Source organism: Etheostoma cragini, chromosome 14 (assembly GCF_013103735.1).
Source record: "Etheostoma cragini isolate CJK2018 chromosome 14, CSU_Ecrag_1.0, whole genome shotgun sequence".
In the NCBI taxonomy this organism is placed as follows: Eukaryota; Metazoa; Chordata; class Actinopteri; order Perciformes; family Percidae; genus Etheostoma; species Etheostoma cragini.
This window is the reverse complement of record NC_048420.1, coordinates 10,281,158-10,294,304: the sequence shown is the minus strand read 5'-3', so window position 1 is coordinate 10,294,304 and position 13,147 is coordinate 10,281,158. Positions and strand designations below refer to the sequence as shown.

The following is a 13,147-nucleotide window of genomic DNA, read 5'->3' as shown; positions in this document are numbered from 1 at the left end:
GCTTGTAGGGATGCAGCTCTTTGCCTTGTACAACCACACAGGGGAGCTGAACACTTCTCTGAGGTTCTACTCACTCAGGGTGCCACTGCAAGTACAAAGGGAAGCAGGGCTAATCACAGAAGTTGACACACACTGGCTTGACCACATGACTCAGCATTTTACCAGCGGCTCGCACCTCATCGACGGGTTTTTTCAACTTGGAGATGATAACAGTATGTTTCCTAGCCGTAGCAATGAACTACTGTGGATTGGGTGATTTTGGAAGTGCTGTCCCCCTACAGTCGAACATTTAGGGCATTCAAAATTAAAAAACAAAAGGGTCATGAAGTGTGCAACTTTGGAAGCATGAGTACCACACCAGAAAATGGCACAGGGTTGATGAGAACAGTTAGTCTGGACCAATGTAGTAAAGATGTGGGCTGTAAGAATCAAAACAAGAGCTGAAAGAAGCTAAAATAAAGCTAAGGTGACTCCAGAGTTGGGTGCCAAATATCTTTGGATTCATCACTTACATCAAACAATCATTTGATCAGCCCGGTAATATAAAGAAATATTGATTGTTGCAGCTTTAAAAGTAACGGTTTCACCATACCTACTTACCTTTCACTAGTTTCTGTCAAGCGCTGCTTAAGGCTGTGGATCTTTGCTCCGCTGCTGGGTAATGAATGGTATGCATGGAGTAACGTGCCATAAGTCCATGGCTTATACCATAAGTCACTGTTCAGTCACACATGGAATGGAATAAGTAGGCTTAAGCCATAGGGAACAGGGGGATCAATAGAAAGAGATTGGTGAGTGGAGATGAGCTTGAAAGTCCTGTCTGACTCGTATAAATCCTCTTGTTTATCTGACTTTGTCTCTAATGTGCTCCTTCCAGACAACGGGGTTTCATCTGTGGATAGTGTGTTCATCTTCCAGAGCTCCGCAGAGGAGACCACAAACACCGCCTACGATGCAATTGTGGTTGAGCAGTGGACCGTTGTTGATGTGGGTCTTTTGAGTCTTTAATATTCTGTAGAAGATATGCACTCTGGTGATGAAGTAAAGTAGCGTGTGTGCTTGTAGCTAAGTACTATAGTGTGTTTTCTCTCTTTCCTGTGTGCTTTTGCACTGTATTTCTGAGTGATTTATGTCTCCCTCTCTTGTCCAGGGTGTTGTGGTGAAGACGGACTACATCCCTTTGCTCCAGTCTCTGGCTCCGTATGGATGGAGGCTTATGTGTGTGTTACCCACACCAATTGTTAAGACCAACAGGTACAGAACTACACCCCAATAACTCACCTATCCTTTCTTTACATTCCATTACTTTGAATAACATCCCCTACAGTGTAAGGACTTTGTTGATTTTAGAGTCACTGTTCTTTTGTCCTATTCTGTTTTCGGATTAGGACTGACAGTGGATCTTAGATACACAGGACAGATGGCTTAAGATCTCAGATCTGACAAATCCCAATCATATGCTCATCTCAACATCAAACCCCTTTTTGAAATCTGTTGGAGCTGCAAACAAAAACAGTCGCTGTTGTCTTGTAACCTGTATCTTTACCAACCGCAGCAAACAGAAACTGCATTTTTAATACACGTAGCACCCTGCGAGCTCCTCAGATTGAAACATAACCGCTAAACAATAGTAAAAGCGCTGCTCTTTTCTTTCTACAGTGACGGGAGTTTGTCGACCAAGCAGATCCTTTTCCTTCAGAGACCCGTTTTGCAGCGCAAGAGAAAAGACTTCAAGGTTGGTTCCCTTTTTGTCTTCCATCCGTGCAGCAAATCTGTCACTTGTTTTTGTTGTGCCTTTAGGATACGCCATTTAAAAGTCATGTTACTAAATATGGGATGTACAGCTAATATAAAGCCGCTCAGTAAAAGTCTAATAATAGGCAAAGAGTTGACCTTAAACTGTACAGGAAAGAGGCATCAGTGAAAGAGGCTTTGTTGCAGTTTGGCAGGTGTCTGGGGAGATGGAAAGAAGACACAGCACAAAGCTATGAAAAAAAACAACTGTCTCAAACATCTATTTGGTTTCAGATGCTGAACCTCAGGGGTCGCAGCAAAGCAAAGAAAACCACTGGAGAAACGCAAGAGGAGAGAGAGAACAGGTCCCCTCTGATGGAGACAGAGATGGACAGGTTAAGAAGAAACACAGACGAGGAGGAAGAAGAGGCAGAGGGGTGGAAGAGCAGGTACAGAGGTAGGAACGAGGGAGCGAGTTATCAGAGAGGTAGAGAGGACAGGGGAGAAGATGCACGGCATCAAAAGGGCTTCTCCTTCCTGTCGGGGAGCAGGGCTTCTCTCGAGGAGCAGGAAGAGGAAACAGACATTGACAAGAACTCATTGTCTGAGCAGGAGAATTCGACGAGATGGACCAATGTGTGTCAGAGAGATGACGGAGGGGTGAAGGAGGAGGTGAAAACGGATGAGCGGATCAAACAGCAGCTGTTTTCTGGCGTCTGTTGACACATTGGGCACAAAGCAGGCGAGGGGGAGCTGAGGCCTGTTCAGTTGATCAAAAAATATGCCTTTCAAATAACATTTGGTTGATCTGGATTTTCCGTTCGCCTGACAACCCAGATGTAGTCAGTCATACCATTACTAGTCATCATGTACTGCTACTTTGCTTCAACCTGCTCAGTTTAGGGAGTTAACACTGCCTTTGAGGTTGTAGCTCTCATGCTGTATATGGGAAGGTGTTGTGCAGTTCTCTGCTTTGGCTCAGTGTTGCTATTTGATGTATTGCTATGAGAAATGAAACTGTACAAGGCTAATAGAGCACAACCTAGAGCAAGTCTCCAGTCCAAGCCTTAAGTATTCATTTCTTCTTGCCCATTGTTGTATTTTACTACTTTCTTGTAATAGTACTGACTGTTAAAAAGGGGCGTACTGATTTCACTGGGCTCACTGTATTTTTATAGGTGCAGTTTAGAATTTAAAATTAAGGCAAACAGGGAAAAAGTTGACATTAAGTATGATATACAATGCATTTAGAGCCCGACCAATACAACTGCATTGGCCAAATTTAGATTTCCATAGATACGTATTGGCTTAAATAATTAACTAAGAAATTGCAACAAAGATCTTTTGAGGTAACGTAGAAATGTATTCATAACATACTGTAGTTTCTTCACTGGTGGGTTTAACTGGGCTGAGTTTATTTTTAAATTCTAAATTATTTCACTCAATACTGTACCTTAGTCCCAACTTAACCACATTTAAGGGATCCTTAGCAAAAATGGTACAAATAACATCAAACATAATCGGCCTATTACAGTGTTTAGTTTTTAAAAATTCTGTTTGTATTGGCCAGGCTCTACCCTGCATTGAGATATTAGATGGTACGATGGGCCCAAACCTTAAAAGGGGCAGTACACATTAATTAGAAAGAAAGTATTCTGTCACATAGCTCTAGTTGAATTGAGAAAGTTTTGGTTTCCTTTGGCCAGATTTTGAGATGAGATCCCTGACATTTCTTTACCTTAATACAATGGAGGTGAAAGGAATTGTGTTTGTGGTGCTAATTAGATACATAACATTAAAAAAAGAAACAAACATCTCTTTTCAGATGCCATGTCCCAGATACTCTGCTATGCACAAGGTCAACAGTTTCCATTCAGAGTAGCAGTGACGTTGCTGTTACATTTTTTCCGATGCAATCTGTCAGTGCTATGAGCATCACAAATTCTGTCCATTCACCTTGATCATAATGGGGTTGTGGTAGAAGTTTGAGATGGATATCTTAAACCAAAACTACTTACTCAGATGGTACAAGAGCGTGGCAAAATGTCTTTTATAATTTGACCTGTGAAGTGACCTTCAAAAAGTTTCTTCTTTGAAAAATCTGTAAATTAAAAATTACCTTTTTGAGTCTCTCACCATCTTCCGGTCCTGCCTGTAGACCCATCTCTTCCCCTCTGCCTATCCGTAGCCCCCTCCCTTTTCATCTGTGCCTGAATTTAGTTTAGTGTTGTTTTGCCTTGTTTTTGTTTTCTACCTTGCCCTGGAAAGCGACTTTGGGTCCTTGAAAAGCGCTATACAAATCTATTTCAATATTATTTCCTGGACCACCTGTGTTGTGTCAAAGTAGTGTGACAAGTCTTTGTATAAAAGCAGAGGTCAATAAAGTGTTTAAAAACAAATTGACTCAATTTCCTTTAATTTTCTTCAAATCTCACGTTACTAGCATAAACCGTTTTCTTCATATGAGGAAGAAAGCTTGCAACCATCTCCAAGGGATGTTCAATGATCCAAGCCAATCAGAGACCACCTGGTGGTTCCATTACAGTGCACCATGGGATACTCACTCCTCCCCGGGACGAGAAGCATTTATGGGTATGTGGATGTGTGGGATTGAGTAAAAGTGTATGTGAAATAGGCACTGTGTATGCATGTTACAGTGTGTGATTGAAGCAGGGACACTGGCCAACATGTGGGAGATTGTTGTGTTTTTGACTAAAAATACACTCGGTGCAAAGTTTGCATGAGTAAAATGAAAATAAAAAATAAACACTTGAATTCAGTGTAACTCAGTGAAACTTATTAGCCAAAAAAAATCTAAAATGATAAGTGTGAGAGTGTGGTCTAGACCTACTCTATCGGTAAAGGGTCCTGAGATAACTCCTGTTGGAATTTCACACAATAAATAAAATTGAAAATGTTCAGTTCTGCAAATAAATGGTTCTGAGTTAGGGCTGGGCAACACATCTATCGATATAAAAAACTAGATCTTGTTTTAAATTTTGGATATCGTAAAATGACAGCAGTGAATGCGTTGACTTTGCCTGGTGTTAGAGGCTACATTACAGTAAAGTGGTGTGATTTTCTGAACTTACTAGGCTTTTCTAGCTGTTCTTTTATTTGCCTTCCCCACTTAGTCATTATATCCACCTTATTGATGATTATTTATCAAAAATCTTGTGTAAATATTTTGTGAAAGCACCAAATGTCACACCAACAACATAGCTGCAAACTTGACATCGATGTGCTGTACTTGGACAAAACTATGGTGATATTGGTGCCCAGATAGCTTACTTGGTAGAGCGGCCATACATAGATGTTTACTCCTCAATGCAGCGGGCCCGGGTTCGACTCGGACCTGTGGCCCTTTGCTGCATGTCATTCCCTGTCTCTCTTCCCTTTCACGTCTTCAGCTGTCCTGTCATTAAAAAGGCCCAAAAAATAAATAAATAATAATAACCTATCTATATATTGTGATATTTGATTTTCTCCATATGGCCCAGCTCTAACTTTGAGTTATATATACACATAGTATGGAACTTCAAAGAACATATGATGGAATTAGCAGAGGTATTTTGAAATAAATAAATTAATCACTCATTAAAAACTTATGTACAGTATAAGAAGAAAAAAATAGTATAGATTTCTATTGTAAGCACTGATCCTTTAGATCCTGGGGACTTTGAGAATTGGGCATGTTCACATTCTTGAGAGTCAGATTAGAGGATCACTCACATCTGTCGGCTAAATCTGAAGCTAAGACAACAGCTGGTTAGCTTAGCATAAGGCTCTTTTGGAAGTTCCTATAAAACCACAACAGACACTTTCAGTTTTTGCCTCCCCCCCCCCAAAAAAAAGCCATGCTAGCTCTTTTGCCTTTTCCAGTCTTTATGCTAAGCTAACTAGCGGGAAGGTATTGATCTACTTATCTAACTCTTGGCAAGAATGTTTTTCAGAAAATTTTCAATTATTGCTTCCAAGACATACTTGCATAGGTAAACTTTGGCCTTTTCAGGTGAACATTTAACATGTAACATCTATGAAATTTGTTCAAGCACAACTTCAGTCAGGAAAAGTAGGCTGGAAATGAGTCAAGATATGAAGATGTGTAACAGCAGTGTCTGTCATACACAGTTGCAAATTTGTTGAAATATTCAGCCAAACGAGTTAAAAAATCTCTTGCAAAGTTGAGATTCAGTCTGATCAATCCTAAGAAATAAAACTCATCTCAGTGGGTTTTCCCAACGGTCCGTCACAGATCAGGCACAGGTAGTGGTAGCAGTGATCAAGGGTCCTCATATTATTGTCCAGATCACTGGAATATTTCAGTTGCTTTCCATCATCGCCACACCCCATAAATCCCCCCCCCACCCCATGGTGAATGCAACAAAAAGGACCACAATCCAGGAAGACAACCCTCTAGGATTGTGGGAATTGGAAGAGGTTCTACCACCACTTCTCGAAGAGGATTCTGTCTTTCGGGAGGCCGAAGTCCGTGAGGGTTTTTGAAAGTGCTTCGATCATGGGCGGGGGCCCACACAGGAAACACAAAGTCCTCTGCGGGTCCACGTGAGCCCGCAACTCCTTGTCTGTGATTCTCCCGTCTGGGGAGACGCAAGGGAAGTCAATCAGTTATTCAAGACTCAGTGCACTTTGATAGAACATGTTCTACATGACGACAGAGATAAATCAACAAAGACGGCTGTGGAAGAATCTGTGACAAGTCACTAAATCATCCCTGCTAAACAAAAAAAAGTGTCGGTGTGTAGGTGCGTGCTTGTATGGGCATTACTTACGGTTGATAAATGGCTGGAGGTGCGAGTCAACAGCTGTGCTCTGTTGCGTGACGTGGAGGTCACAGGAGAGCTTGTCAGGGAACTCCAGACACGCCTCGATGATGGAGCTCTGGGAACACAGAAGGAAGGGAGTTAAGGTAGAGTTTCTCCTCACATGGTGCGACCCACCTGCCCATATATTGCAGACATACACATGGACACTGTTGTGTGTAGAGATGTTTAAATTTAAAAATCAGCAAGTCCTCTTAAAATTTTCACAAATATTCCAACAGCCAAACACGATACACACCTTAAAGAGCAGTTCCTGGGTGTTTTTGGCGCTGTAGCAGAGGTGGGCAGAGATGTTGTATTCCCGCCCACCAGAGGCGTGGTTGAGACGTAGCAGATCTGTGCTGTGCAACAGGATAGAGTACAAGGGGTTGATCCCTACGCCGCCGGCCACCAGCAGCAAATCCACACTGGGGTCGGAGGGCGATGGGTTAAAGAAGAAGTCCCCGCCGACCCGCATGGCCACCCGGGAGCCCACGGTACACTGAGGGGAAGAGAGAGCATTAAAGTTCCCATGGCATGATGCTCCTTGGATGCTTTTATATAGACCTTAGCGGTCCCCTAATACCATATCTGAAGTCCCTTTCTCAAAATTCAGCCTTGGGGCAGAATTAGAGCCAGTCCCACAATGAGCTTTCCTTAGTATGTGCCATTTCTGGATCTTTAGGTTTTGAGGAAGAGGTGGCGGTGGCGGGGGGGGGGGGGAACGGGTGGCGTGGCCAACTTGCTTGTTTGAAAGCCAGGATGACTCTTTCTCATGGGTGGGCCAAATTCTCTGGGCGGGCAAAGCAGAGAAAGGGGAGGTAACCTTGCCCCTTTTGACCTCATAAGATTCCAGATTGGCCCATCTGAGCTTTCATTTTCTCAAAGGCAAAGCAGGATACCCAGGGCTCGGGTTAAACCTATTACCATTTCTAGCCCCTGGGGGACCAAAGCCAGGATGGGGGAACTCATATTAATGTTAAAAAACCTCAAAAAGTGAAACTGAAATGCCATGGGACCTTAAAGGAGATAGCAACACATTGTGTTGAGCTGGGTAATTTAGACTCCCAACATTTCTCTACGGTATCCAGCTGAAATACACCTTTTGAAATAAACTCCGCAGACAGGCCTTAGGAAACAGACACTGTTACAGTAGATCAGCATGGAAAAAAACAACCTACGCTATGGGTGGGAGTGACTTCGCAAATTTCGCAGAGAAGTTCTTTTGAAGTCAAAAGGAGCAATAAAAATGCCTTTATCTGCACACAAACACAAGCGCGCACGCACACACACGCACACACACAATCTGCTGCTGTGGTCCCTACACTATTCCTGCCTACAGAGAGGAGTCGGAGCGCGATATCAAACAAACAGATCATCAAACGGTCCCAGAGCAGAGAGCTGTAAGTCGAAGAATGCTCAAACACATCCCACCGCTTTCTGATACTTATTTACACAAGGCGTAGTAGCTCAAAGCTATTTATTAGGGCGCATCATCAAACACAGGAGCTGCAAACAAACATGCAGAGTGCAGAAATGGAAGGGGAAGGTAATCAGAAAGGAAACGTATATTCACACAACGAATCGCACTACTACTGGATTAAATGTCCTTGTAGACAAAATACAATGTTATGCACCAAGAACATTTTCATATAACATTTTTATGTGTTCACAAAAGCCATATTTACACTGTCGGCTTGCTCTACTCACAGTTGAACACCAACTTCACAGCTCTTAAAGTTTGTGGATTTTAATCCACAATTCTGCTTCAGCGACGCAGGTAATTTTTCAAATTTGCCAACTTGCTTTGACAAACCCTTGACAGCAAATAAACAATTGAAGAACATCAGGGATCATATGGCTGACCCCAAAAAGAAAATTATGACAGATTATGATTTATATGTTTTAATGTAATAGATGTTAAATTGGGAGTGCATCACGTTTTTAGTATAGGTTAATGCCCACTGCTTCTGCAGGACTGAAAAAAAAAAAAGATATCTGAAAATCTCATCTGAATGGCCATTTTTCTTTTGACGCCTTGTAACCAGCGGTGTGATTATGTGGCGGCAGTCTTTATTTTCCTCACTCTATAAAACCTTAACCATTTCTCAATACCCTGATCGCTCTACTCCTTCTTGCATCTCTTTTCTCGCAACCTTGCCTTCTTTCAATTTTCACCATCTCCCTCATGCATACACAAGCAATGTAATCTTCCAAATCAGTAGACAGATGATCAGATCTACTTTTTCTAAATGTTCCAACACATAGGCAGCAACATTTCCAGGTAACTTTGAATAATGTCACCAGTAAAATGATCACTGAAAGTAATTTTGTGATTTTTATAATTCTCTGCCCCACTCACCATGGTGTGGATCCAGTGGGCTGGGGGGTGTTTGGTGTATTTGACGGCCAGTTCGATAACGCCCTCCCTCTGCAGCAAACCCGGGCTGGAGCACATGGAGAAACCTCCCACCTTCTCCACACCGGGGATGAAGAAATCCACCCTGCACACAAGAGCACAAGGTCACGATTTGATTGAGTAGCAGAGCCTCTAGATAGCAGGAGGGTACGCTGCAACAACAGACTGAGTTACTCAGGTTTTTTTTAGAGGCACAATTGAATGCACCATTAGTTGAATGAGCTGTACTTGAAGGCAGCATGGAGTCCCATGGGAGCACTTCTGCTTGTTGTTTGTATACATAACTTATCCATCAATAGACAGTGAGTTATCAGAAATATGTATTCCCAGTACTATGTTTGACCATGGATGTGTTGTTTTAATATCATTGTATTGTATTATATGTAGTATTTGTATTGCATTGCAACTACATGCACCTTGTCATAAACACAACTATAATCCTTTCATTTGAAATATAATTCTGAACATTGTGTTTTCCCACAAAGGTCCGTTATTCTGATTGACTTTTCAGGTTTCTGAACAACAGTTGATTCAAGAGTAAACAACTCGCTGAACTGAGGGGTCAAAGTGTGAATGAAGTTAGAGTGGTGCCCTTCGACCTCAGCGAAGGGGGCAGGCTGTTCCAGAAACCAAGTAGAACAACACCGAACCAGATGGAAAGTTGCTTGCTGGTTAGTTTAAATGAAGTGCAGCGTTCCAGTCTCGTTGGCCCACCGTGGTCGCATCGGTCCGTCAACAAGCAGAGCAGAGTACCCCCCCCCCCCCCCCCCCCCCCCGAGGTAAACCGCAACGCTGAAAAGTTGGGCTAATGTTCCAACAACACAATGACCCACTGTTACACTGTCTCCTCAACCCTCAGATGCATCATAAATATGGATCTGCTGCAAAGACGAACACATATGTTCCTCCCACCTCCTCCTCCTCCTCCGCCTCTCCCACCTGGAGACAAATAACTAAACAGTCCCTTTTCTCAGAAAAACACTGAAATTCAAGGATTTCCATCTATTTACATTCATTATCAGTTGCTGCAGGGCAACTGGCTGCCGGTTTTATATCTCACCACCGCCCACCTCCAGTATGGGCTCTTGTACATATACTGCATGTGCGAGGTACTAATTAACATTGGCAACACTGACTGACAGACACAGAAAGAAAGTTATGCCTTCATCCAAGAAGAACTTAACTGGCTATTAAGATGTTAAGAGAGCTACAAGCTAAACCATTGTCCAGTGTTATGCACCAGCAAAAACAATTCACTGTGTCTCAAGCATCTTTTATGTCAAAGCTGCAAGTGCAGCTGCAACCCAGTGCATACAGCAATTACCTACACAAATCTATGAGCAAACTTGCTTTTTACTGTGACTATTTAGTTCATTATCATTTGAGAAAAATCTCAAAATAGGCTAATTTGTAAGCTTTGATTCTTCCTTAAGCCAATGTGATACATCACTTGACAACGCCTGTTTTCTTCCTATCAACAATAATCCCGAGCTGACTTGCATGGCGACTGTGATGTAGGATTGTAAACTCTGTAAAAGTTTTGTGAGAAAAGAAAACCATCAGGCTAACGGTTGGACCAATCCAGCGCATTGCCACCACCTTCTGGTTACTATGTGCACTACAGGCATTGTGAAACAACTCCTCAGGGATGTTTTAGAAAGCACGCTCAGGCAGTGACCTAGACATACAGTATTTTGGCAGGTTCTTATTATTACTTTGGTAATGTCTGCATTGAGCCCGACTGATCATAAACAAGGAGGAGACTAATGTTGCATTCTTGCAATGTTGGCGGGATAGGAAGAAGTTGACTTCATTTGTCCAAACAGGAGAAGTCCAAAAATATAGATATTGATTAAAACATGTTTAATGAGTGGGTGAAAAGTTGAACATGAATGTCTACTCGCCACTGTCCTGCTTTGAAGCTGAAATCTGGATGGACAGCTAACCGCAAACGTTTTACCGTCTGTGACTCGTTTATGATGCCACATACTTGAGCTGGATACAGAGCCTGAGAGAGAGAGAGAGAGAGAGAGAGAGAGAGAGAGAGAGAGAGAGAGAGAGAGAGAGAGAGAGAGACATTCTTAGGACGGGCTGGATGAATAGATACAGTTGAGATTCATTAACAAAACAAATATCATCTTACATTTTGTCTGTAGTTGCTCGCTGTTCTCTCTAGATGGTCCATTTTGCTTTTGGAGGACATCTTTCTAAAAAAAATAATATATTGGGATAAAAGCAACACATTTGGCCCAGATGTAGGTCTATGAGATGTGAAAAGACATCAATATTGTGGAGTTGCAAATATGGCCCCCGTGGGCTAATACATGGACATTGCCAGTGAACAAATGGGGGACTAAGCAGGTGCAGGTGATGGCAGTAGTGCTTGCCCCCACACATGTTCTGCCTGGTGAGTTGCATTTCTTATGTGCTGTTCCAGACAGGGTTGGTGGAATCTGCCATACTTTGTTTTTTTGTTTTCTTGCCAAAGGTTTCTTTGAGGGAAAAAGTTGAGTAGTAATAGTTCTGTTACAGAGCAAGATCACAAACATTTTGAGGTATCTTATTTGGTGCCACAGTCAATGTCAACAAGGCCTCTGTGAAGCGATCAAACGTGTGCTACAGAATTTGTTATTTTACATTTACAGCAGAATCCGCTTTGTTAATGTTTGAATATGTGCTACAAGTTTGATTTAGAGAACTGTTCCGCTAGCTATTGGAGGAAATAGAAAGAGAAAAAAAAGCACCCTGATACCAATATGTTTTCATAATATTTAAACCTACAACTGTTTCAAATTGCTTGTTGCGTTTATCGCAAAATGCACAATTGTTACGCTTAACTGAGCCACTATTTGCCCACATCGCCAATGAGCAAAAACAATCTTAAAGGGCTTAAACTAAATTTAAAAAAAATCTGTAGTGCCAATGGAAAGTAACATTTACACTTTAATACCTGGACAGTAAACAAACAAGCATTTCCCAGGAACATGTCAAATTATATTTCCCTTGTTTTGTAGCTCCACACTGTCCTCAGGAGTGGTGAGACAGGACAGATGACCACAATAACGTTAATTATATCCGCCGGTCCAGCTAAGACTCACCTTATAACCGAGCAGGAGCTCAGCAACCGGCCTCGAAGCAGACCGGCGGCGGGAAACGGTAGGCTAATACTTCGGGCAGCGGAGGAAAAGAAACACGGGCTGCTCATCGCGACCTGGGATGATAACAGAAAAAAAAGAGCATAGAAAGAAGATCTGGCGTTATAACTGTCAAATTCAACAACTGTCATTTACGCTTACATATGGGACATACACACACACACATATATATATATATATATATACACATACATACATACATACATACATACACACACACATGTGTATATATATATATATATATATATATATATATATATATATATATATATATATATATATATATATATATATATATATATATATATATATATATATATATAAGTTTCTTTCAGGTTTCTGTATGCTATACAAAGTATAAAGTGTACATTGTTAAATCCTCTGTAAAGATGCTGTCAATTCAGCAGCTGAGCTAAGCCCCTCAACAATGCGGCTAGCTGAAACGTTAGTCACCTCTGGGTGGGAGGGCACCCCACACCAAACTCACGGCACCATAGACTTTAAATATAGCATGCCAGGTAAATGCCACCTAACAAAACTTGCCTCAAGACCTCAGTAAAATTGATGCTCGCTGCCTCCCACCGTGGTGTCTTTAGACGGACGAGGATGACAGGAATAAGAGGCAGACTGATGCTAAAACGTTACAAATGATCAAACGGCGGTTCTTTAAAAAGTATTTCTGTCATTATTTTAAATAGAGTGTGGCGTAACCTCCTTCGTCATGCTGATGCTTAGCTAGCTAACTAGCTAAAGCTGTGTTAGCAAGTAAATTCAGAGGCCGGTTTGATATTTGACACAGGAAGGCAGCTAATAGGCCTACTATTACAAACAACGAGCTGTGGGGCTTCTATTCTTACCGTGATAAGATGATGTCAAATGTTCATATTTTTCTCTTATCTTCGGTGTAACCTTGGTCATGTTACGGTTACATGACACTACTGATGCGGTATTATGAAAACCACTCGCCAAAGGCAAGGCCCACCCTGCATAGAAGCCTGATTGGTTAAAATGAGGCT

At 41.9% G+C, this 13,147-nt stretch overlaps 2 protein-coding genes across 4 annotated transcripts in view; one reads left to right on the top strand and one right to left on the bottom strand.

Moving 5' to 3' along the window:
- Window positions 1-4,133, top strand: part of rftn1a (raftlin, lipid raft linker 1a) — a 23,328-nt gene extending 19,195 nt beyond the window's left edge. For both annotated transcript variants that reach the window (XM_034892316.1, XM_034892317.1), the window contains exons 6-10: window positions 9-212; window positions 878-987; window positions 1,151-1,254; window positions 1,660-1,735; window positions 2,029-4,133. In XM_034892316.1, coding sequence (XP_034748207.1) covers window positions 9-212; window positions 878-987; window positions 1,151-1,254; window positions 1,660-1,735; window positions 2,029-2,457 — 923 coding nt within the window. In that variant the 3' untranslated portion in view covers window positions 2,458-4,133. The remainder of the gene's footprint in view (window positions 1-8; window positions 213-877; window positions 988-1,150; window positions 1,255-1,659; window positions 1,736-2,028) is intronic.
- On the bottom strand, window positions 4,134-13,147 carry oxnad1 (oxidoreductase NAD-binding domain containing 1). Of its 2 annotated transcripts, XM_034892318.1 has the most exons (9): window positions 12,989-13,147; window positions 12,675-12,764; window positions 12,075-12,187; window positions 11,120-11,183; window positions 10,881-10,984; window positions 8,920-9,061; window positions 6,817-7,059; window positions 6,528-6,636; window positions 4,134-6,335 (listed from the first exon to the last, which is right to left on the bottom strand). In XM_034892318.1, the coding sequence occupies exons 3-9, from the start codon at window positions 12,179-12,181 to the stop codon at window positions 6,178-6,180; spliced, it is 927 nt and encodes a 308-aa protein (XP_034748209.1). In that variant the 5' UTR covers window positions 12,182-12,187; window positions 12,675-12,764; window positions 12,989-13,147; the 3' UTR covers window positions 4,134-6,177. The 2 variants fall into 2 exon arrangements, with proteins under 2 accessions (XP_034748209.1, XP_034748210.1); XM_034892319.1 differs by lacking the exon at window positions 12,675-12,764 and having other exon boundaries at window positions 12,989-13,144.

Coding starts and splice junctions, on each gene's coding strand:
- oxnad1 (XM_034892318.1), bottom strand. CDS start 12,181: ATGAGCAGCCCGTGTTTCTTTTCCTCCGCTGCCCGAAGTATTAGCCTA. Junction 11,184..12,074: donor AGCTCCTGCTCGGTTATAAG/GTGAGTCTTAGC, acceptor TATTTTTTTTAG/AAAGATGTCCTCCAAAAGCA. Junction 6,637..6,816: donor CCCAGGAACTGCTCTTTAAG/GTGTGTATCGTG, acceptor CTGTGTTCCCAG/AGCTCCATCATCGAGGCGTG.